The following is a 23,101-nucleotide window of genomic DNA, read 5'->3' on the forward strand; positions in this document are numbered from 1 at the left end:
ATATTTCGCGGCGCACATGCCCGGTTCAGTAGCGTCACTTCGGCGGAACGTACTGCGATAAGGAAAGGGCACTTGTGCCCGTATCACACACATATTACAGCTGAACTTTCTTTTACAGGATATCTACGCTTTTGAGTGCATATCGCATAGAATTTTCTAGAAATGTTCGACAAGGAAACTTAGTTTTGGGTGCACAATCAAACCACAAAAATAGATTCGGTAGACACAGATATATTTATTTATTAAAGAAATTTCATATTTACAATTCTTTACAGTAGTTTTTTTTTTCTTTACATAAACTATCGAACCGAAGAAGCAGTCTCACGAGCGCAGATACGAACTGTCATACGACACTAGTGTATAGATATATTACAAATAATTTTATAAATAACTCTTACGGCAACTGCTGTCTCCATTCAAACCTATTACTCTAATATCCACGATCCATCTTTAAAAACGTTCCTATAACATTACGACGGTAAAAAAATCCATTCGGCCTATTGTTTTAAATAATGAACAAATTCATTTATACCCTACTACGTTGGTATTCACTAAAAAAAAATAAAAAAGACCTTAACAAATCTTAATTAAATTATAAAAAAGGCATTTATATACAGAGGATTCGGCTCTCCAGCCAAATGATACACTTTTGAGTATAGATCCAATTACATTATTAACCAAGACAAGTTAATTTTGCCGGAGAATCTAACACGTTATACGCTGAACCGAGATTTTTTTAAAACTGCCTTAAATAAAAAAAACTTAATTCCTATTGCTTTTATTATCTCACATCTATATATACTTCGGGTCCCGTTCTCATAAGACAAATGTTTAAGAACGCCCACCTAACCTTACCCATATATACTCAAGTCAATAGATTCAAAATATGCAACAATCGAAATATTGTTCAGACGTTCAACGTGTTAAATCTGCGAACTCTTTCGGACGTAAACACAACTCTTCACGCTTGTGAACAACCATAAAATATCAAATTGTTCTTCATTATATGCAGCTTCAAATTATGATGAACTAGTGCGATGCGTTTGGTCGGGTGAACTACATGTTGCGCATGCGATACACGTGTCTTAAGGACCTATATTGGCGCCCAAACTGGGATCACCTACATAGTATAATTAGACAAAACATTCAGAGACATCTAGTCGTCGATGACATGAATGTACTTGTTATTTTCAAATAACATGATGGCATAATTTCTTTCTCGTATGTCTGATCATAAAGTACCGTCAAGGTTTGTACTTCGAAAGCACAGTAGTTTTATTGCTCCCGCTGCCGAAATTCCTCGTCTCAGAGAGGGTTCGATTTTTCTTTAACTATATCTTAACACGAATCTAAACTTAGATAAATTAATTGGTGTTCAATTATTACCGTGTAAGGACGCCGTTACTACGATTTAATCACTGGGTTATTGTATGTGGGTAATCGGAAATGTAATTTCAATTTTCTTTAGCACCTCGTCGTCACGGCCGAATTATTGGTCCGTCCACTTTTATTTTTCTAAATGTTCTTTCAAAATGGCGGAACTGTCAAATCGATGCAAGGATTATAGCCCAACTACCCACTACGTCTCTATCTAACACGACCAGCAGCGTCTTATAAAAACAATACACTATACTATACATACACTCAAATGAAATTTAAAGGAACGACAAAAATTTTTGATGCCAGAAAATATTCATTTCGGTGATTTTTTTAACCTGGCAACTGTAACAAAACTTCCAATCATTATTGTACATTAACTTCAAATTAGCTAAGCAAATCAATCTTGTATTAGATCAGGCAATGATTTTAAAAAAATTTACAATTTGTACAATGTGCCAGTCTTTGCGATATAATTACGTCTACTTTACTCTTTGCATTTAACCCCGCGGTAATTATTAACACAAACATTCTCCCGAGTACTCGACTGTGCATGGCAACACTTAAAGACGTCTTCGTTGGGGATTTCCCTTTTATGCCCTGCTCCTTGTGATAAACAATAAGTACCCTATTAAGTATACAAAAGTACGCACACCACTTGTTACGATGACCATAGTTTACACTACCGTTCTTAGTCACTATTGTAGAACCTTCAAATGTGAACACGTTATGCATAATATGGATACGGTCAAAGTCTGATTTATATTTTTATAATGCAAAAATCGTTAAGTTTATGGTTCGAAAAACATTGGGTATATCCCTATTATACATTACTGTCCATTTCGATTAGACGTCCAAATCTATAATTGGATTCATATGGAAGGTTAAACCAGCACTTGACGAAATCATATCCAACATATGCCTTCCCTGTCAGTTATATTATAGACAGCTCTATCTGTCACAAGGAAAACACAAGCAAGTAAATTAAAACCATTAATAGCTTCAATTCTATTTACTTGTTTACCTTGCTTTACATTGATGTTGCAAAATATTTGCAACAATGTATATTCATTTAAAATAAACATTTACTGTTTCACTAAAATATTCATTTACATCGATCAAATGCTGGTAATGTACAACTAAATATATGTATTTATAATATAGGAACAGATTAAAATGATAAATACGATGTTTGATTTATAAATAATAAAACAATAGATATTTTATTTGATTACAGCTGTCTTATACGAGTTTTTATGTACCTCATGTCATTTTTGCGCCCGGCTTTATAAGGTCTTTGGAAGACTGGACGCAGCTGCTCTCAAACGGTATTGAAAATCTATGCGGAAGGCCTATATCCAGAAGTAGAAGTCTGGCGTAAAATGATGGATGAGAGACATTTTCTGACACACACAGCCACTATCTGTACAAATTCAACTCGCACAGCGCAGCGCAAAGATAAACTATATATAACGCACTCACGATTGTTCACATGTGTAAAATTAAATCTAATAGCCTGTATTCAACTAGAGACACCCGGGTAGGTCTAACTACCGAGACATAGTACTACCGAAACTGCTATACCGCGCCTTAGGTAAACAAAACGGGGGAGAGGGAGTAACGGTCGCTCCGTTCTGTCAGTCCATCAACGCTCGTTGCGGCCGTCATGCATTTCCCTCGGTCTCCACCTCGCTACGCATTCCCAAGGCGCGGTATAGTGATTACGGTAGCACCATACCAAGATACCATCTCATTCTGAATATACTATACAACAATTCAATGTTACATTATCCAGTATTCAAAAGAGGTTTGATATTCGAATGCATTTTTAAGTCAATAAACTTACTATGAAAAGCACTACAAAAATAATTTAAAGCAATTCTGAATATTGGGAGTACATTTAGTTTAGTATAGTTTCCTTCGGCAGTTCTTCTCAGGCCTGGTGAATTTATCATCCGACTAGGTAGACTTAATCTTTACGTCAAACAGAAATGTAATTGATTGTATGATAAATATTGAATTCATGAATTTGAAAATGTTTTTAATCTCTGACAATTCACTTCCATAATTTCTGAACATAAATATACTTTAGTAAATATGTTTTCGAATATCCAATCTCTTGCTCACTCGACATTGGGTGAAGATCCTATATTTTCTTTCTACCCTTCATTTAAAATCATAGAATCCAGGCTTATAGTTCACGACTAAACTAATCTTTGTCTAGCATTTATTATAGAAAGAATCCTATTCAACCACTAATAATGCTTGGGTACAGTCGGTGACATATAAAGCAGTATTCTAAAAATCTGCAAATTAAATTTGTGTTGATGCTAAAAGACGCGTTGCAGCGAGACCATCTCAAACTAGCTATTGTATTAACTGGCTTATATATAGTGGGCGCGAGTGCTAGCCACTTCCCGAGACATCAAATCATCTGTTCTTAAATATCTCATGTGCGTTCCTTACGTATCTCTGGTAACTATCACTTTCACGTACACTATCATAAAATATCAATCTATTGGTATTAAAATTCATTCCAATGGTGAAATTTTAAATAATTTCTGACACAAGTTTTTTGTTTATACAAACTTTAAATAAAATTTACGCCAGTTGAAAATTCATGGTTAAAGTCCAGAACTTTCTAAATGGCCAGAACTGATATTTACTAAATGTGCTCACTTTAAATTTTGTCGATTTCCTTATTTCTTTTAATGTTATATACACACAAAGGTGATTATATTCAGGATTTGAAGAAATGACTTGAGTCAAACCCTTTTGCACAAGCGCAGATTGGCTAAAAGCTAGTAGTATATCTTGTACAAAATTCTTGTATGTTGCAAATGATACATTTGTAACTTTAAGCCCAAATAACTTTTAAATGACTTAGAGATTACTGATCAATGTTAACAATCTCTAATAAAGGTTTAAAACTTAACAAGTTCCCATTCTAATAAACTCTAATTTACTATACAAAAGTAATATATTCGTTATAATTCAACCAACGGTGATCAAAAGAAGGGAACCGCTTCCCACTAAAGTGGAACCATTTAAAACATAATTGTCACATTGACAGTTTCATCTCTGTTTTAGATCAAAAAGGTGCACTTCCACTGAAACATTTGGTATTTTTTACTTCAATCCCAATGTTTCAGTACTAACAATTTTGATAAAGGCTCAGATGAGTCTCGTCATGTCTAACTTCAAAAATAAGAATTGTCAATTATTCTCTCTTTACAGATAAAATATTTTAAAATGTTCAACTGTCACACTGACAGCTGCGTTTAATATCTCCTATCTCCGATGCTGTACCCAACACCCATCTTGTATATCTAATACAAAAAATTGTCATATAATAATACTTTGTTTTGGTCTTCAGTTCATTTTGCCAAAGTACGCATATGTGATATAATGCGGCAAGTCTATCAAATGGTGGTGATTATTACTGCCTTTGGGCTGCACTCTGTTGGCTAATCACATATTAATATCAACTTCATCTGTTACATTACTGAATCATAAAGTGATATGCTGACCTGTAATTCAATTTTGCATCCAAATATTCCATGATTTCATCAGGACAGTTAAAGTATTCAAAGTTTTTTTTATCTTATTAAAAATATGTAAAAATAATAAAGTAATATGTAAAAGTAGATAATAGATTTTTAAGGAGGCAGTAGTCTATAAAAAATTGGAAGTCTTTGAACATATTTTAAATCAACATGGTTACCAATTGTGGTTAGTTGCCTGTTGATTTTTAGTTTAAATAAAGATTTAATACCTGTACTCAACTTTTCTAATGACATCAACAATTTATCAACTTCAATGTAACAGAATATATCCTTGCCCAATTTTAATGTACATGCAAAATTTTATTCATTTTTAATGTGATGCATATCACCCCAGGACATACTTCAATGGGAATCAAATTCTCCATATCCTGGAGTTGATTTATAGAGAGACAACAAGGCTAGCTAATCACTAAAACAAGTGCATATTAAAACACCCCATAACAAAGTGGTTAAAATCATACAGTACTAAATATTAGTTCATCTGAACATGTATATTTTCACTGGTTCCTAACAAAATTACATGATCACACTTAAAATTTTTCAAAATATTAAAATTTTTGCCTTTTTACAGTTGCAGCACTAACCGGCGCAGTTACTACCTGACCAATGGCTGTCAAAAATTACAGCCATCAATAATAACAGCTTAAGGCGGCAGCTGGGTATGTACCGCACCATCCGCCTTGTACGCTATTAAAAAAAAATTAGAACCCGCCATGCTATGGCTCCCGCGGATCCTGTCTAATGAGATATAAGCCACTTGCTCCCCCTTTAGGAACGTCATGATTTAAAACGGACATCATTTAGCATGAACCTACTTTATAAGGCAAATATTAATAGCATTTTCGTTATAACTGATACATGACAATCACATATAACTGACACTTGTTGATGACAAATAACCCCTCATTGGAACCCTCATCACTGGGCGGTAAACTTAAAAATGACTGATTTCTCTTGATGATCATGGTAACATGAATAGTTAATTTTAAGTCCTTATTTGGATCACGACCGCGACAGGTTTGCACACGATAGGATATCCTGTCACTATGTTCGTAGTTCGTTACACGTCATAAGTGGCAGCTCCGATGCAGGCATGTAAGTTCCCCGGTTCCGGCACTGTCACTAAACGTCACTTGTCACTTCACTGTGGCCGGTAACGCCATTCGTCAACATCATAAGCGCGATGATGAGGCCGAATTGCGACCTTTGATAATTACCTGAAAAAAAAGCATTGTCCAACTACAACTTTTTTTAAAAAAAAATTAGATATATTTGATATAGCAATCATTACTAAATAAAAAAATTAAATTCCAAAAGAGGCATTTATCAGCCAATGTCTCAGTGGCTTGCATTAAAGTCAGCCATTACACAAATTGTTCAAAGGGAGAAAAAAACAAAAACTAACATTAATTCTGAACTGATTGTACATAAAAACAAATAAATAAGAATAAATAATTAAAAAAATACCTAATGAAACTTTAAATTTACAAATGAAACAAACAAAAGAATTTTCTAAACATTTTTAACTGCCAATTTATCACCTAATTTAAACAAATGATAGGTTCTGGTTTGAAGACCATTGACCTGCGAGCCCGTGTAGTTCCACCCATGAGGTGGACTAACAATCATTTTAAGGTTGTTGGTTTTAATGGCCCAATTGGATAACAATGGGGAGACTCATATTCAGCCATGAACGTCGGAAGCAGCGCGAGACCGGCCATTGTGGCGATCTTCGAAAGAAACCTATGCCTTGAAGTATGTGTGTATTGGCTGACATGACGTGACAAATATCAAGTTGTAAAAATAGGTCCGATAAACGCGGCGGGGGTAAACCCCTCCACTAGGTAGACGACATAGTCGATCACTGGGGGAGACCTATTCCTAATGAGCGTATACCGGCTGATGACGGTGTGACAAATACCTAGTCGTAAAACCGGTCCCGTTCGGGCGAGGCGCGTCGCTGAGCGGGCGCAGGTGCGGGGGCAGGCGCAGTCGCTGCAGCTGGAGCCCCCGGCGACGCCCCGCAGTTAAGGAAGTCCCACACGAGGATGGTATCGTCGTGCGAGGACGATACGATCTGGAACTCGTCGAACTGCAATCGGAACACTCGCCCCGTGTGCTCCTTGTGGGAAAACAATACTATTATTAACCTTATATTATTACTGGCACAAACTGGAAGTGGTTCGGTAGGTACTGTAAAATCTAGAATGATCTGAATGTCTTTACCCGTGAGATTAACGCCATTTGATATTTATTATTATTAACCTTATATTATTACTAACAAGGTTAGTCACTTTGATGTTGGACTTTCTTCTTAGTGTTGGTCGGACTATGCTCTCCATTCTAGAAATAAAGCCCCAGCTGCTACCTACTCTGCTCGCAATACATGTTCACTGCCACTTCAATGTACCAATTGAGATACTTTCTTGTGTCTTTGGATCTTCAGATCTCTAGAGTGAAGGCCACAAACCAACAAGAGCAGTGTAGGGCAGACTACCTTGTTATGTTTGTGGGTCACTATGGATGCATGTGGCTGTCAACCTGGCCTCTTGGAAATCTTTGAGGGAGACCCTCCAGAGGATGTATTAACTGAAACGATGATGACGGAATAGACTGTACTGCAGTCAGAAAGCAGTGGTTCCTATGGTTGGTAATTTAAGTAAAATAACTTGTTAAACTACTAGTTATGTATAACTTTTTTAACTTTAATATTAATTATTTTTAATAATTAATATTAAAGTTAAAAAAGCTTTAAAACTTGTTAATCATTAAAAATAATATTTTTTAATGATTAACAAGTTTTAAAGAGGGTCTATCTATGAGCTTCTTAAAATATTATCTGTCTACATTGATACATCAAGTGAAGTCAACATTTTGGTTCTCCGCTATCGAAAATAGGTATATTGTCGTGGACCAAGGTTTTCCTTAACCACAAAGTTTTTTAACCACAAGGTTTTCCTTGACCGAGCTTACGAACCGGGAGTCCACCTGGGAACCTTTACTCTAGACCATTCATCAGTGCTTTTAAGCTTCCCCACACAACTCATAGAAATGCAAAGGTTTGAGCCGAGGTTATTGAGAGAGCTCCTGAATGTAATTATTATAAAGAGGTTTAGGCTAAACTATGCTACAAACCCGCAGAAGCAGGATATGTTATCAATAACAAATAAGTCACTTTAGCAGGTTCATTTAGGATCATCTAATCAAGGCACGGAGCAACTCAAATGAGCTAAGTGCAAATAGAATTATAAAGCCCCGTTCAGAAATTGTGAACCCTTATTAATTTATCGTGTCAACATAGACCAAATCCGTCGAGTCTGCCGTGGAACCATAGGGGTCCTGTAGCTACAATGTCATGACACAATGATTTAAAATAACATTTGCACAATTATAGAGGTGGTAAGGACTCACGACGAGCGTGCGCAGACATAGGTCCTGGTGCGGTGTGCGCACGTCCAGCGCTGCGCGCAGATCCCACACCTTGATCTTGCCGTCATACGCTCCACTGACTATCCTCTTGTTGTCGAACCTGGGAAACAAGTGTTACATTTATTTATGAATATTCATCTACTATAGGAATATATGAGGAGTCTACATATTTACATACTTTATAGAATGGTCCTTATACAGTTTCGTTACAATCATACTAGAAACTTTTAGCTATTCAAATAGTTCCTAAATTGATTGGATTGAATTTTAACTGTACACTATTTGTAGTTTGTTTTTTTTTTTCGTAAAAAAAATGAATCGTTTTTGCTTTCTAAACGCTTGTGTTATAAGGATGTTTATTGATTGTTGTATTTTCATTTATAATTATCTTTTGCGAGGTTTTTGGGGAAAACGTAGTTTTATCATATTCTTCTTCTTCCTTCCCTTTTCCCTTTATTTGGGGTCGGGTCTTCTTATCAATTTGCGCCAGGCCACTCTATCCTGGGTTATCTCTGGTGGTGGTTATCCCCTATATATTACTTTTGAAAATTGTGGGACATGTCCCCAAATTCACCATACGTTACACGTATTTTTAATAGATTTTTTGCACGCTTTTCTAAAGAATATATCTACTCTAAAAATGTGTCTACATGTGGTGTATATTTATTTAGTCACTTGTTTTATGGAAGTAAAAGAAATGATTTTTATTGGACTGCTACTGCTTTCAAAATGATGCAGATTCCGTGGGTTCGTGGCAGTTGGGTGCAAAGAGCACTTAGCCTATGACCTCTTTAAAGGCAGCGAAGCTCCATAAATCCTGTAGGAGCATCTTCTCATTACACTTTATACTACTATTACACTGGATTATGAGACCGCAAAGCTTGGATCGCTTCGGCGGATACTCCACCGAGGGACTGTTCGAGAGCCCCCACCTGGGGAGCATGGTTTGTCATAATAACACCTGTTTAGTTTTCTGACAAATGGACATCGAGTAGGCCAAACTTAGATTTAATTGATTGCTATTGCCTCGCTAGTATCACTACTAGCACTTAATAAAACAGCGCTAAAAGAAGTGGCGGAAGAAACTGTTTTTAGTGTGATCGGGGGTTGCCGTGTTCAGTGATATCCGGCGTCGTTTTCGATGAAACAGATTAGTTATCGAAATTGAATGAACGATTGCAAGCATACCGTATGCAGCGCACGAGCTCCTCGTGGCCCTCCAGTACACGGATGCACTGGCCGCACTCAATGTCCCATAGACGGATAGTGTTATCTGATGAGCCGGACACCACCAACCGGTCCCGGTACTGCAGACACGCGATGCCGCGCTTATGGCCGTTCAACGTACGCACGAACTCACAAGACGACGTATTCCAAACCTGACAACACAATTTTTTATTACAAAACATTGCAACTACATGATAAAACGCATGCACCATGAAGGATAAACATAAGGCAGATGGTAACCTGTCCAATAAAACCCATTGTCACGCTTTGATGTCTGACAATAACATTTATGTATGCAAGTTTGGCAGCGGTGATTTGGGTCATAATGGTAATTATTTCAAATTACCCTATATATGTGATATGCTCTCTGAAATTTGTTTGAATTATTTACTTTTTCTATTGCAATACAAAAGACTAATCAATTCAGGCAATACAAAGTCTGCAGAGACAGATAGTAAACATTAATATACACTACAATAAACATACAGATAGTAAGTAATTTCAAAATACTTTTTTTCGAATTTTAAAAAGATTGTCAAAAATAATTAAAATATCTTATTATATCTAAAATCATCTGTTTTAGATTGGATGTACTATATATTAACTGCAAATAAGTCATACATTCAGCCTCTAGCTTGAAATTCGGCAAGAATATTCAGTTTCTTGAATTATCTCTCCCACCTATCGTACATTTAAAACAGATTTTATTCCTAATTTCAATTCATAAAGGGGAGTAAAGGTGCCTTTAAAAGTACACGGAGTGGGCTGTGGACAGCTAGTTTTCCATATAATCTATTTTGAACAACTTAGGTTTATCTTATAATAAGATTCTGGATGAACTACTACCAGACAGTCACTTCAGTCATTCTGAAGTCTTATCACCAATTTATTGTGATGTGATCTACCTTGATGGTGCGGTCTCCACTGGCGCTGACAATGTATTTCTCGTCAAAGTCCACCACGTTGACAGCCGCCCGGTGACCGACCAGCACCCTTCGAAGCATGATCTCCGTGGTAGACGTCATATCCCATACTGCTATTGAACGATCCTGCAAGTCCAAGATTAAATAATAAGCTCACCTTTGCAGTGACGTGTCATCGGGGAGCATTAGAATGAAGTTTCGAACAAGAGCAGTACCTCATACTGGAGTGTGGTTTTTGTAAGTCCAAAGATTAATGAAATATGTCTAATTTTATAATTATTTTATTTAATAGAAATTATTCAGACATATAAGATTGGTATAATTAATGTAACTGGGTGGAGTAGTCAATAAAAAGAGAGACCCTATGATATGTGTAGCTTGCTGGACATATTGACGTATTGCTATGTATATATTTACAGGTAGATATTCCCAGAGATATTCTTAAAGATATAAATATCATGTAGAGACCTCCCGCAAAGATCGCCAACATCACCGGTCCAAGGGTTTCTCATGGCCTTAATTAGATCATGTTGCCTGACCACCTAGTGGGGGAGGGGGTCACCCACTCGCATGTCCACAGATTTGTGATCGCCGCTAACTTCAGGTAAATAGGCATCTGATAACACTACCATCATATCTTATGTTATATGTTGTATTCCATAGCAATTGTTTTTTCGATGACATTAACAACTATTACAAGCGAGCTCAATCTGATTCCAAATTTGTCTTTTCTGACATTTTTCTGCATGAGTCATTAAAATCATGTCAGCTGGTGGATACCCACTGCAAAGCATAGGCCTCCTCATCAAGATAGCCTTGATGAACGGTCTTACGCTGCCCACGTCCCGGAACTTCCCTCGACGTATATGTCCTCGGTTTACCTAATGAGGAGTCTACTCACGCCGCGTCTATCGGCTCATAGTCGCCAAGAGAATTTATCAGCCAACCATTGTGGGTTACTAAAGCAATGTACTCCACGAGAAGTTCTTCAGGATATGTCGGTGACCTTGGTTCTTCTGAGCATTTCTATTTCGACCTCTCTATTTGTCTGGGCGACTTCTAAGTCTGTTTATAAGGCCCCTCAAAAACAACCACCATGTCTTAGATCCATAAATCACCACTGGCATCACACACTGATCAGAGACCTTCATCTTCCGAGATGTGACATTTTAGAATACGAGATTTAGACAATATAAGTTGGTTTCTTTATTTATCATGTCCGTCACCATTTCTTATATAAGCAAATAAATATTGATATATAATTTAACATTTTACAGCTGTCAGATTTCTTTCAATAGGAATACTTATTCCATACTACAGTTTGGCTAAGATTATCCTTGCAAGATATTTAACCCAAGTTTGCTTAACTTACCTTACTACATGTAACCATCATGCCATTGCAGAACCTGAGGTGCAACACCGCCTCGCAGTGGTGTATGAGAGTATTGAGCATTGCTCCCGTGTCCACGTCCCACACTCGCACCGTGCTATCCGAGGAGCCCGAAATGATCGCCCGCTCGTCGTACTGCAGGCAGAGAACTGATCCTGTGTGGCCTTGCAACTCCTGAAATATGGATGTGCATGTGGTTAGCTAGTGGAAAAGACTTATTAGCGATGCTTGTACTTATTCCTTTTTCAAGGAAAATGATAACCAAAAATAATCAATGTGGTGTACTGCTAAGTTTATTTTTATAGATGGGTTGCTTTATGCGGCTTGTAATTCATTAAAAATTTTTTTGGATAAACATTCATACATGCAGGTTTGTTTAGACCCTAAAAATGGTAGAAAGCTCTAAGCTCACTCCATTTCTTCCACTAATTTGCTCATTTATGGATGTGAAGGACAGGTAGGTCTATCTTAATTTTTCACATTCAGATTTTGATTAGCTGCAAAAGTCCCCAGATTAACAGCATCAATTTAAACCGAAATTAAGCACATTTAAATGTCAGTTATTTCTTTTTCCGGGATTCCCAACAACAAAATAGACCAAACAAAATAAAAAATCATATAGCCACAATGATTTCAAAATTTATACATTATTAATTTTCAATAAAATGAAATGGAGTAAGTTCAAATAAAAACTCATTTATTTTATTTCTATAATAATAATAATAATATATTTATTATTTATAACACACAATAACCCCAGTGATATAACTAAAAAAATGCTCAAGTAAAACTGTTCGTGTTCGACTAGGATTTCTTGTGGAGTTAGGTTGGCTTAAGTAAGACTAGCTCCGACACAAAATAAGCGCAGTGCCGATTGATTACGGAAACCGCCATCCCGCAAAGCAAGACAAGTCACATTATAAATGCCATGATATAAAAAAGATGTTCACCTTCACACACTGCAGTGTTTTTCTGTCCCATATCTTGATGGTGTTGTCTCTGAGGCCGGACACAATCTTGTTGTCATCGTACTGGAGGCAGTAGACACCTTTCGAATTCTCCGATCGACAGTTTATCCTCTGCAACGTAATTTCTATTTACAACTGAGACATAATAATTACTCTTTGTACCTAGTATGTAATTGCTATGGCACCCTGGCAATATATAGATGGACATTTGACCACCAGACGAGACAGAAGTGACATTTAAACAAGTATTAATCCACATTTGATGAAATAAGGGTTAACCTATACCAGAGGTTTGCAGACTTTTTTCTTACAGGCCACTTTTAATATTTATCTGGTTCCCACTTAACTTTCTGCATCTATATATCTACCTTATTTCCAAAGCTCAACAAAAAATGTTGTTGAATATGGATGCTTTTATAAGTAACAAAAAGAGCTCAACAACAGCTCCATTTTTTTGGCTTGCCATTGTGGATCCCCACAGAGTCTCCTGTAGATCCCCGGGAGTCCGTCCACCTGGACCACTTTGGGAACTAAGGACCTATACAAACTTTTTTTCTTTTACATGTATACCATTATATCTGTTCCGTCACTAAAATGTCACTTTAGAAATAATGTGACTTTCAACCAAATGTCTTTCAATATTATGTCTGAACATGAACTGACAGTCTCATCAAGAAAAACGTATGGAGTTACAAAATATCAGAATAAAATGTCCTGAAACCACATTGAAAAGTTTTTTTTTATATAATTTACGAATATCTGACAAGTTCATTTTGAGACCATACATGGAATATACTATATATTTTCCAACATAACAGGAACAAAGAGTACTTTATTAATATATGTTATTAAGAATTTAATCTGCATCTGCCTTTATTTTACAGATTAAATTAATATTTCTATTCAAAAAATAACACCATTCAGAAATCTCTCTCATTCATCAACAGTCAGAAAATTCTAAAGGAGTGGTCTCACCTGCAAATTATGCCTACCCATCCGCCAGTTGTCCTCTATAGACTGTATGTCCTGTATGATCTTGGGGTATAGTTGTCTGTAGAAGGAATGTGAAGGATGCTGACATCCTGGCTTCGGTTTGAATAGATATAGGATCCTGGGAAAGAAGATAAACATTAGTAGTAAGATTTATTTAACTAGGTAATTGGAAACTAGCTACAGTAGACACCATAAGCTTAGTTAAAAATATTACTATAGTTAACCTAAACTTGACTGATGAATTACATAATAAATAATATACACAGACCCGTGACATGGTGGTCGCTTACATTAGACCTTATAAGAAGGCTCAAGGTCACCCATACCGTAATGGAGAGGACTATGCTCAGAGTTTTATTGCGAGAATGATTTAGAAATGAGGAGATCCACAGAAGAATCAAAGCCATAGATGTAGTTTGAAGAAATGCCTTTTTGTAGTGACAGTGGGCGGCGCACGTCGCTCGTGCAACTGACGACCATTGAGACCGAAGAGCCACGCGCCGGCGCACAACGTGGTTAAATATTTATAGTTACTATGGCCCCCCACTAAGTGGACCAATGACATAATCAAGGTTGTGGGAAGTTGCTGGGTTCGGTCAGCGCAACACTGGTGGGGGAGGCTTATGTCTTACAGTGGTCATTTGTCGCCTGACATGAATTAATGAATGAATATGTACAATATTCATATGACCATTTCCAATCTCGTTATTCCTGTTTCTTTTTTGTAGAAAAATCCTGAGGATAGCCTGGAATTAGTTAAGCTCATTTGGAATGTATCTTTGAAAGTAGGCAGAAATATATTATACAGAAAGATTGGTTATAACCATAAAAGCTATATATATATATTTATATATTTAAACACCCAAGACTCAAATTTCTCTGTAGAAAAAAGCAAAGCTGTAAATGCTAACAAGCCAATATTAGTTAATGATAAAAAAGTTTATGTAATGCCCAATTAGTCTTAAAACTATCTGTAATGGATATGTCTTCTCAAGTTGTAAAATGAGGATAGATGTAGAAAGACGAAAATTAATATTAACGCAATAAATAAATTATTACATTAATATCTCTTTAACAGAGTTCCGTGCTTAGTTTAACTTATTCAACTCACCAGCCTCTCCTCTCGGCAAGTCCACGCCACAATGAGTCAGTCCTCACTTTCCTCTCGACTAGTTTCTTCCACAGCATTCCTTCAGAGATTACCCGCTGCCACTCTCTACACACCAGCTCAGCGGCGCATAATGAATTGGCATCTAAGTACGACAGGATATTCTCAGCTACATGGTCCAATCCTTTTTCTGGAAAACATAATAATATTTTTTTTTACAAATAATTCTTTCTTAAAAATGTACAAAACATAATGTAAAGATGGTAAAAATAACTAGTTTTAAAAAATAAATCGTCATTATCAATATTTCAGCCATAAGGCGTCCACAGATGGGGATAGGTCTTCCCAAAAGATTATCATTAGGAATAGTTGGAAATGGCCTGCATCCAGTCTTCAGATGACTTTAACTAACTCATCTCTTCATCTTGTGAGATGTTGGTCTGTGGTCTCCACTCAAAAACCAGATGTCAGATGTTCCATTAACATCAGACATCTGTTCTGCATGGTATGTGGCATTCCCACTATTACTTCAACTTGTCAATCCCCTGGGCTTTATCTCATACTATGAGATTGTCAATGAGGTTCAGATTGAGACACCATATCTTGTGCCAGATATATTCGACAAGAAGTTTTGCAGTTTCCTAAATTTGACTTTATTCCAAGTTGGACTTACCTAATTTGACTGTTTACTAATACTTTGTTTACTAATTTATTTACTGAGCTATTGAAACATAGACTTTTATCTCAAGTCTTTTGTGATAAGTATATGAACAATTTTCTACAAGAAATTTTACTGCCAATCATAAATCCTCTGGGGGACTGGCAAGTGTAGGAAGAGTAACATTGGAACGCTCACATAATAATCATCCATTAAGCAACAAAAATTTACTGTAAATCATTTATTTTACTTTTTTATATAATATAACCATAACAAAAGTAAAGTCATCATAATAGATTGTTTGTGTCTTGTTCGATTATTATTGGAAGCGCCAATCAAAATTGTTTTACTTTTTTTTCATTTATTAACATTTAGACATAAGATTGATATAACATAGAAGCCAGCATTGTTATTATGTCCAGGGCATGCTTAAATATGTATACTTACAATAAGCAAATATATTTAATTTCGTAATACCTTTTATTACGTACTCATATGTACTTTTTAGATCTGTGAGTAAAGAAATTTTTAGCCCCAAATTTACGAATTTGGTCTTTATTTTTCTGCTAATAGTAAAAACATGAATGAAGGAAGCTCAAATAAGGAGATTTTACTGTGTTTAAAAACATTGTACGTTTTGTAATTAAACGAAATTAAATAATTAAATAAAGTTCATATATAATGACTTACTCGGAAGCATACTGATGAAGTCTCTCTGTAGCATGGGTTTGAGGTATGCATTGATGTGTCCATGTTGATAGTGGCACATACGTGCCAAAAGCTGCTCCACAAACTCCACCTGGAATTTTCAAAACAAAATATGATATAATAGAGAACATGTACTTTTTTTGTGAAACAAATTAATTTAAGTTTTGTATAACAATTGGTTATAAGCATAAAAACTTTAAATAGGGAATGTATAGCTCTTTTGTCAGAAAAAAACTTTTAATGCTTTTCCTCTTATCACCTTGTATAAAGTGATCACTCTGAAATATGTTACATTAATTTATTTTCTATTGAAGTTGCATTACAATAGAAAAATAAATTAATGTAACGTATTTCAGAGTGATCACTTTATACAAGGCGATAAGACTAGTAGCTAATGACTTAATACAAAGTCTATAATAGGTAGTAAACAATAATTAATTTTCAACATAGTATTCAGAGTTTTGAAAAAACTTTTTTCTACTATATATTGTTTCTGAAACAATTGATTTTTATATAGGATATACACATTAATTGACAGCAAATGAGCTATACATTTCACAAGCTAATTAACGCTTATATATCTATAACCAATCAACTGTTGTACAATTTGATTAAAGAGAAGAAATTATTTCATATATTACATAAAACAATTTATACTAAAATTGTACATGACAAATACAGTTTACTTTATGTCTAATGAATGTCAAAAAAAATCTCTGTTTTATAAAGATATACTATCCTGTCTATGTGAGTTGCAAAATGGATTATTTGATTTTGTTGCTAGGTATGTTTGAAGGCAATACAAGCAGATCTAACCAGCGTCTATTTCTATCGTATAAAATTTTTTCGCGAGTATGCGTATTCAATAAGTAATCAAACATACAATCTTACACACCAAGGTGATGAGAATAAATGCAGTGTCTATGATATTTGTTCATAACGTCGTGTGAACCAACCGCAAATGGAGGTCACATTTACTTTATGGAATACAATAACACACTGTCTCAAATTATAACAAAAAACAAATATTTGTGCTGTTGTTTTATTATAATTTATGAAAAGCGAGTTTGAAAGCGAATTTGAGCCGAGTCTCAGTGAGATAGGAACATGATGTAACTGTAACAAAAATCAGGCAAAAATTGATCTTGTTAACAGCTCAGTATTTTCTATATTTATATATGGTTTGGAGAAATGAATAAATGACGCTGAATGCAATGAAGACTGAATCGCAAACACATTGATGCATTTGAGATGTGGTGCTTGTGACATCTAATACACCCCATGGACAGTGCACCAGACTAACAAATCCATACACAAAGAAATGAAAATGGCTTAGAAACAGGCTATATTTGTTTATGGAGAAGTTGTGGAGTTCAAACGACAAAAACCCATTGTTACTCATGGAGGGTCAAGGGTTACCAAGGGAGTGCAGCCCTGTGCACTGGTCTAATCAAAACCGCGCCTCTTTCAACTCATTCTATTGTTATATGCTGCTCAGGCTACAATATCAATTCTAAGCTTATATTGTAATCTTATCACAAATTAGTTTTGTGTGTGTCATTAAAGATAGTTAAACATACTACCTCAAGCCTTTAAGTAATGAGTGAATACTTTGGCATAAAACATTTGATCACAATCTCACACACAACAAATAAAAATCAATGTTTAAATAAATAGAATAACAGATAAAGTTAAAAGCCTATTTCCATATCTTTATGTTACATTAGAAATGTTGCAAGTACAGTACAGGATGATGGGTTGAAGCATAAAAGCGCTAAAAGGGTGAATGTATACCCTATCCAAAAATAATGTTTTCAAGCTTCGAAATAAATAATAATATAGTAACAAAAAGTATTTTGAAATTTCGGATCACTACAAATTAAAAATATTTTTCCAGACAGAAACTATACTTCCAAAACTTAACATTTTGCATTCCAATAGAAAAAATAAATGTATTTCATTAATGTAAATATGTTTCGAAGAGATCTCTTTATACAGGCTGTTTGGAATTAGATGTAAAAACTTTCAAGTTTTTAGCTGACAAATAATCTATACATTCACACCTTTAAATATGTTACACCTCAAAGTTACTCAGTAGATAATGCTATCTAAGTTGATACACCCCACATAGAAGACCACTGTACATTAGATAGCTCAAGTTTATGCCCTTAAGTCTATGCATAGAAGATATAAAAATTTGTTGAGATAAATGGTGAAAGACTGTGGAAATACCATAAAACGATACCTCTGACCAACTCATAAAGTTTACAATAAATGAGAAACTAAATGTATATGTCACATACTATGCAATTTACGTACCTGGTCTGTTTCGTTCCATCTTGAGAAAAGGTTCAAACATGTGTTCCTCTCTGCTACATAGGCGGCACCACTGGGCGCCGGTCGCACTCCTGTGTCCAATGAAGTGAGAGATGTCACCTGAAAGATATGATATAAAAAAGTAAGTATAAATATGAAATTTACTTTGTAATGTACCCACCATCCAGACTTTACTAAACCTTATTTATAGAGAATTATTTGGATTAATTAGTAATTACAATGATCAGAGCTAATGCTATGGACTTCACCATGGGATAGTATTAGGAACATGGAGATCTGTTTACAAATAACTCTATAACATTTCCAACCAGATTACAAGTTAAAATGGTAGTAGGCAGATCACATAACTGCAGGGTTCTTAGGATCTGGAGTGGAGACCAGACCGACTAGCACTGCAAAAGACATCCACCCAAAAGGTGGACAAACACAACCTAGTAATAATCATTAGAAAACACCAGGAAATGTTGGTGATAATTATGAAGCACCACACACCATCTTAATCATAATTAAGAATTGTGCACAGAATATTCTAATATTGGGAACATGAAAATATGTCTGTTTTATTTCCAGCATCATAGCTACCGTCTGGCAATATTTTGGTCTCCAAATTATGAAACTCCTAAAAATTATGTCTATGTATTACATATAATATATCAAAATCAATACTTTTTTTTTGTGAAAATATTATTTGTGGAAACGGGCAACGTATGACTAGTCACCATGGCCATCTTTGGTGGAAGCCTATGCCTTGTAGTGGATGTCTATCATCTACTCAACATCAGGTGAACCATCTATAATATGAACAAAGTAAAAACATGTTTCCATTATCCCTAAAAAAACACACTGACAGATTCATATAGACACCGACTTCATTTGGTAAGCAAAACATTGGTTTGTTCTATGCCTTCATTTGAATAATGAAACCATTGGCCTGTGTTTAATGTAACCTTCAGTAGATTTATTTGCCCATAAATATTCTTGAGAACGTGCTATACAACAATACCTACTCTATACTTCATATTTGTTAGCAAGCATCTTTTTATGTTTTGATATGATTGGCTGGCTTTTTCCCGAAAGTAAATGCTATGGTTAGAAAAAAAAACTACATGACACTATGCTTCCACCTGGGTCATTTATTCTTTAATTCATATAATCAACATAAGATCAGAAATTAGGATCATATACATTGTACTAGAATCAGATTGAACTCCTCTATAATGGCAACCTTTGCTTTAAAGTACAAGTTCCAAATATGCACTGATAAGAGAAGAGTCCATAGCCAACTCGGATGGGTTTGTTGTGATCACTTTTACTATATTCTTATCACAGTAGTGCAGCAATTCACAGTTCTATATGTATTTAAATATTAAGCTAAAGCTCATTTTCCTTCATAATTACACAGAAAACCATTTAATATACATCAACAAAGAAAATATGCTATGCATTCTCCCTTTTATATCTTTTACACCTATAACAAAACAACCTATATATGTGTGTGTGTGTTTATATATATATATAAACACACACACACATATATTTATATATATATATATATAAATATAAAATATATGTTTATATATATATATATATATAAACACACACTGCAATATATATATATAGGTATGTATATGTATATACTAATAAACTTAAGCACAGTCAAGGTTTTACTAAAAACAGATCTAGATACCTCCTATACTGCCAGCCACACATCAAACATCTATTGGTGTAGATGCATATAGTTTATTTTTTTTCATTTCAAAACCTATAATTTTCTCCCTATCTCCCTATAATTAGGAACATAACTAATGTAACTAAGCTTTAACCCCTTATTACATAAAATCATGTTTAAAAAAAAAACTAAAATTGTGTATCCAAATTTGGATCCATAACAAACCTAAAGAAACTTTTTAAATGTCATATCATCATAATCATATCATGCCAGAGGAAATCCACTGCTGCACATAGACCTTCTCTTAGATTTCCAATAGGACTCGTAAGAAGATTCCCGCATCTAGGGTCTACCAACTTGCTTAACAAAGCATGATACAATTGTGAAATTCTAGAAGACATCTCAGATGTTCTTTGTCTTTGTTTTGAATAGAAAAATCTTATTAAAGCATTTAAAAAATTTGTACAACTATATCAAAAATTGATAAATTTCATCTATTACTTTTTATATAACTGTTGAAATTTTCTTGCTAGCTCTTCTCAGCAAGTCTGCATTCAGAGTCTGTGGTAACATGCCACTTATAATGTTGAAATAATTGAAAATTAATAAGAGCTTGTAAATAATGACTTGAATAAAGATATTTTAAATATAATTATTTATTAAAGAATTATTGAAATAGTTCACCCATAACTGAACAGAGCGATCCACAGAATTTTGTATTGCAACATACTATATAATATTAGGTCAGTGTTCATTCTTCTCATGAATTACAATGCCTAAAACCTGAATACAGTAATGGTTCAATAGTACCTAATAAGATCCTGGTGAACTCCCCAGAGATCACAGAAGATTCAATACATAGTTAGATCTGATTTTCACATATTTCATAGATTTTTGGGAAAATATTTTGAATATAGATGAGGGATTCTACCAGAACCAGCAAAATATATGGTCTTTGAGAAAAAAGTCTCGGAACCTCTGACTTAGTAGAAGAGATGAATGATGCAGAGATACCTTCCTACAGGGTCTCTAGCAGTGGAGATCTACAACCTGTACATTCTTATAAGATATGAATAGTTTTATGAGATAGAGTTTAGCTCTTATAAGGTAAGAATGGTAAAGTTATTATATTTAATGTCAAGAACCTTTTCCTTCATTTATTATTACATTTGAAGCCAAGACAACAATTCAAAGTATTTTACATTTTTCTCTATGTGCCTTCTCTTTACAGAAAGATGATTTGTTTTACAAGTAGTCTCTTATAAATAACTTATAACAAATTTTGTATACATAGTGATTGGTAATATATGTAAAAGCTTTAAAAGGGTGAATGTATAGCTTATTTCTCAGTAAAAATTTAACAACTTCGACCTCTGTTTCCTATTGCACTCTATTTTATACAGGGGTGATTGGATCACTCTGAAATATTAAACATTTTTTCCTTTCTATTGGAATATGAACAGCCAATTACTTCTGGTGATACAAAGTGAGGGACAGATAGTGAACAATAATTATTTAAATAAAATATTAAGTAATCCAATTTTTTAAGTGCATTCTTTTTATATTATCATTACATTATTTACTTCTAAAACAACTAATTTTTGGGTAGAATGTACCATACATTAATTGACAGAAAAAGAGCCAATCATACTGAACAAACCAAAGTTTAAAACAATGTTATGGTTTGTATAAATATAAAACTATTTGTATATCTAACTGATGGACAATTGTGTGCCATTTGACGACGGTTCTATACACGTATACGTAATTGCATTAAATCGGCGAATAATGATATGGTTATATCATATCACGCAGTAGTATTGTCTCTTTACAGTGGTCCTAATTACGACACCACATCGAAAGTGGCACACGGCTGTGTTTCTCGTTACGTATGTAATGTACAGTTATTTTACAGTTAACGAAGTAGAAAGGAAGCGTTTAAGGATGTCACGGCGTGCACACAATTTTGCGACAATGGTTTTGACCAATAAACCATATTTCTCGACTACCAAACTTTTTTGTTTTTCGATGATGCACTGTTACTATGACACTACAGTTCTCAAGAAAAAGAGTTGAATAAGTTAAAATTAATTACTTTGTCATAGTTTGACTATAAGTAAACTGGTCACATTTTTCTATTTGATCAGGGAAACAAAAGTTTTAAACTAAAATTAGGTTAAAAAAAGTTCAGAAGTGTATCCGCAATGCAGAACACTCATTTAATTCGTCGTTGTTATGGTTTAATCATATAATGGTGGTTATTATATCATAAAGTGAAGGTAAAAGGTAGCACGATATTTTAGAGACAACTTTTTCCTTTCTCTAAAATTATTATTTTAACTAGATAGGTGTAGAAAGACAAAGATGGCGGATGTGCCATGACATTACCACAATGCTCCAATTTCATGTATGAAACAGTACCTTCGGTGTCGGTGGATCTTCGACATTCCAATCGGTCTCCATTTTAGCAATTTCACTTAACACATTAATTATCCTCCACTAATGGTCACCACAAAAACGACACCACTGAACTAAATTAAATTCATCGTTCGCATGACGTCAACCACTAATGTTTTCTTTCAAAAAGCTGAAACACTAATCGGCACTAGATACGCGTCCTTCCAGCAGATGTTATACAATTCGAATATTTGTACTAGCAATAATTGTTAGTGTAAGAAATAATAGGTTAATCAACTTCTCTATTATACACATAAATAAATTACAATATTTTAAGCAATGTGTAATTTT

General features: G+C 34.7%; 1 protein-coding gene across 2 annotated transcripts; it reads right to left on the minus strand.

Annotated features, from left to right (window-relative positions):
• Positions 1–4,938: 4,938 nt before the first annotated feature.
• On the minus strand, positions 4,939–22,924 carry slmb (beta-transducin repeat containing E3 ubiquitin protein ligase slmb). Of its 2 annotated transcripts, none has more exons than XM_068769676.1 (12): positions 22,775–22,924; positions 18,667–18,783; positions 16,330–16,438; positions 14,985–15,171; positions 13,856–13,991; positions 12,863–12,991; positions 11,895–12,086; positions 10,505–10,648; positions 9,561–9,751; positions 8,355–8,472; positions 6,865–7,062; positions 4,939–6,160 (listed from the first exon to the last, which is right to left on the minus strand). In XM_068769676.1, the coding sequence occupies exons 1-11, from the start codon at positions 22,814–22,816 to the stop codon at positions 6,865–6,867; spliced, it is 1,563 nt and encodes a 520-aa protein (XP_068625777.1). In that variant the 5' UTR covers positions 22,817–22,924; the 3' UTR covers positions 4,939–6,160. The 2 variants fall into 2 exon arrangements, with proteins under 2 accessions (XP_068625777.1, XP_068625776.1); XM_068769675.1 differs by having other exon boundaries at positions 6,865–7,065.
• Between the last annotated feature and the right edge of the window lie 177 nt (positions 22,925–23,101).

Source organism: Battus philenor, unplaced genomic scaffold, assembly GCF_028537555.1.
Source record: "Battus philenor isolate CCGP_79_NKW_IND1 unplaced genomic scaffold, ilBatPhil1.0.hap1 SCAF_29, whole genome shotgun sequence".
NCBI classification, from domain to species: Eukaryota; Metazoa; Arthropoda; class Insecta; order Lepidoptera; family Papilionidae; genus Battus; species Battus philenor.

Coding starts and splice junctions, on each gene's coding strand:
- slmb (XM_068769675.1), bottom strand. CDS start 22,816: ATGGAGACCGATTGGAATGTCGAAGATCCACCGACACCGAAG. Junction 18,784..22,774: donor AAGATCCACCGACACCGAAG/GTACTGTTTCAT, acceptor CATATCTTTCAG/GTGACATCTCTCACTTCATT. Junction 7,066..8,354: donor TATGTCTGCGCACGCTCGTC/GTGAGTCCTTAC, acceptor TTTTCCCACAAG/GAGCACACGGGGCGAGTGTT.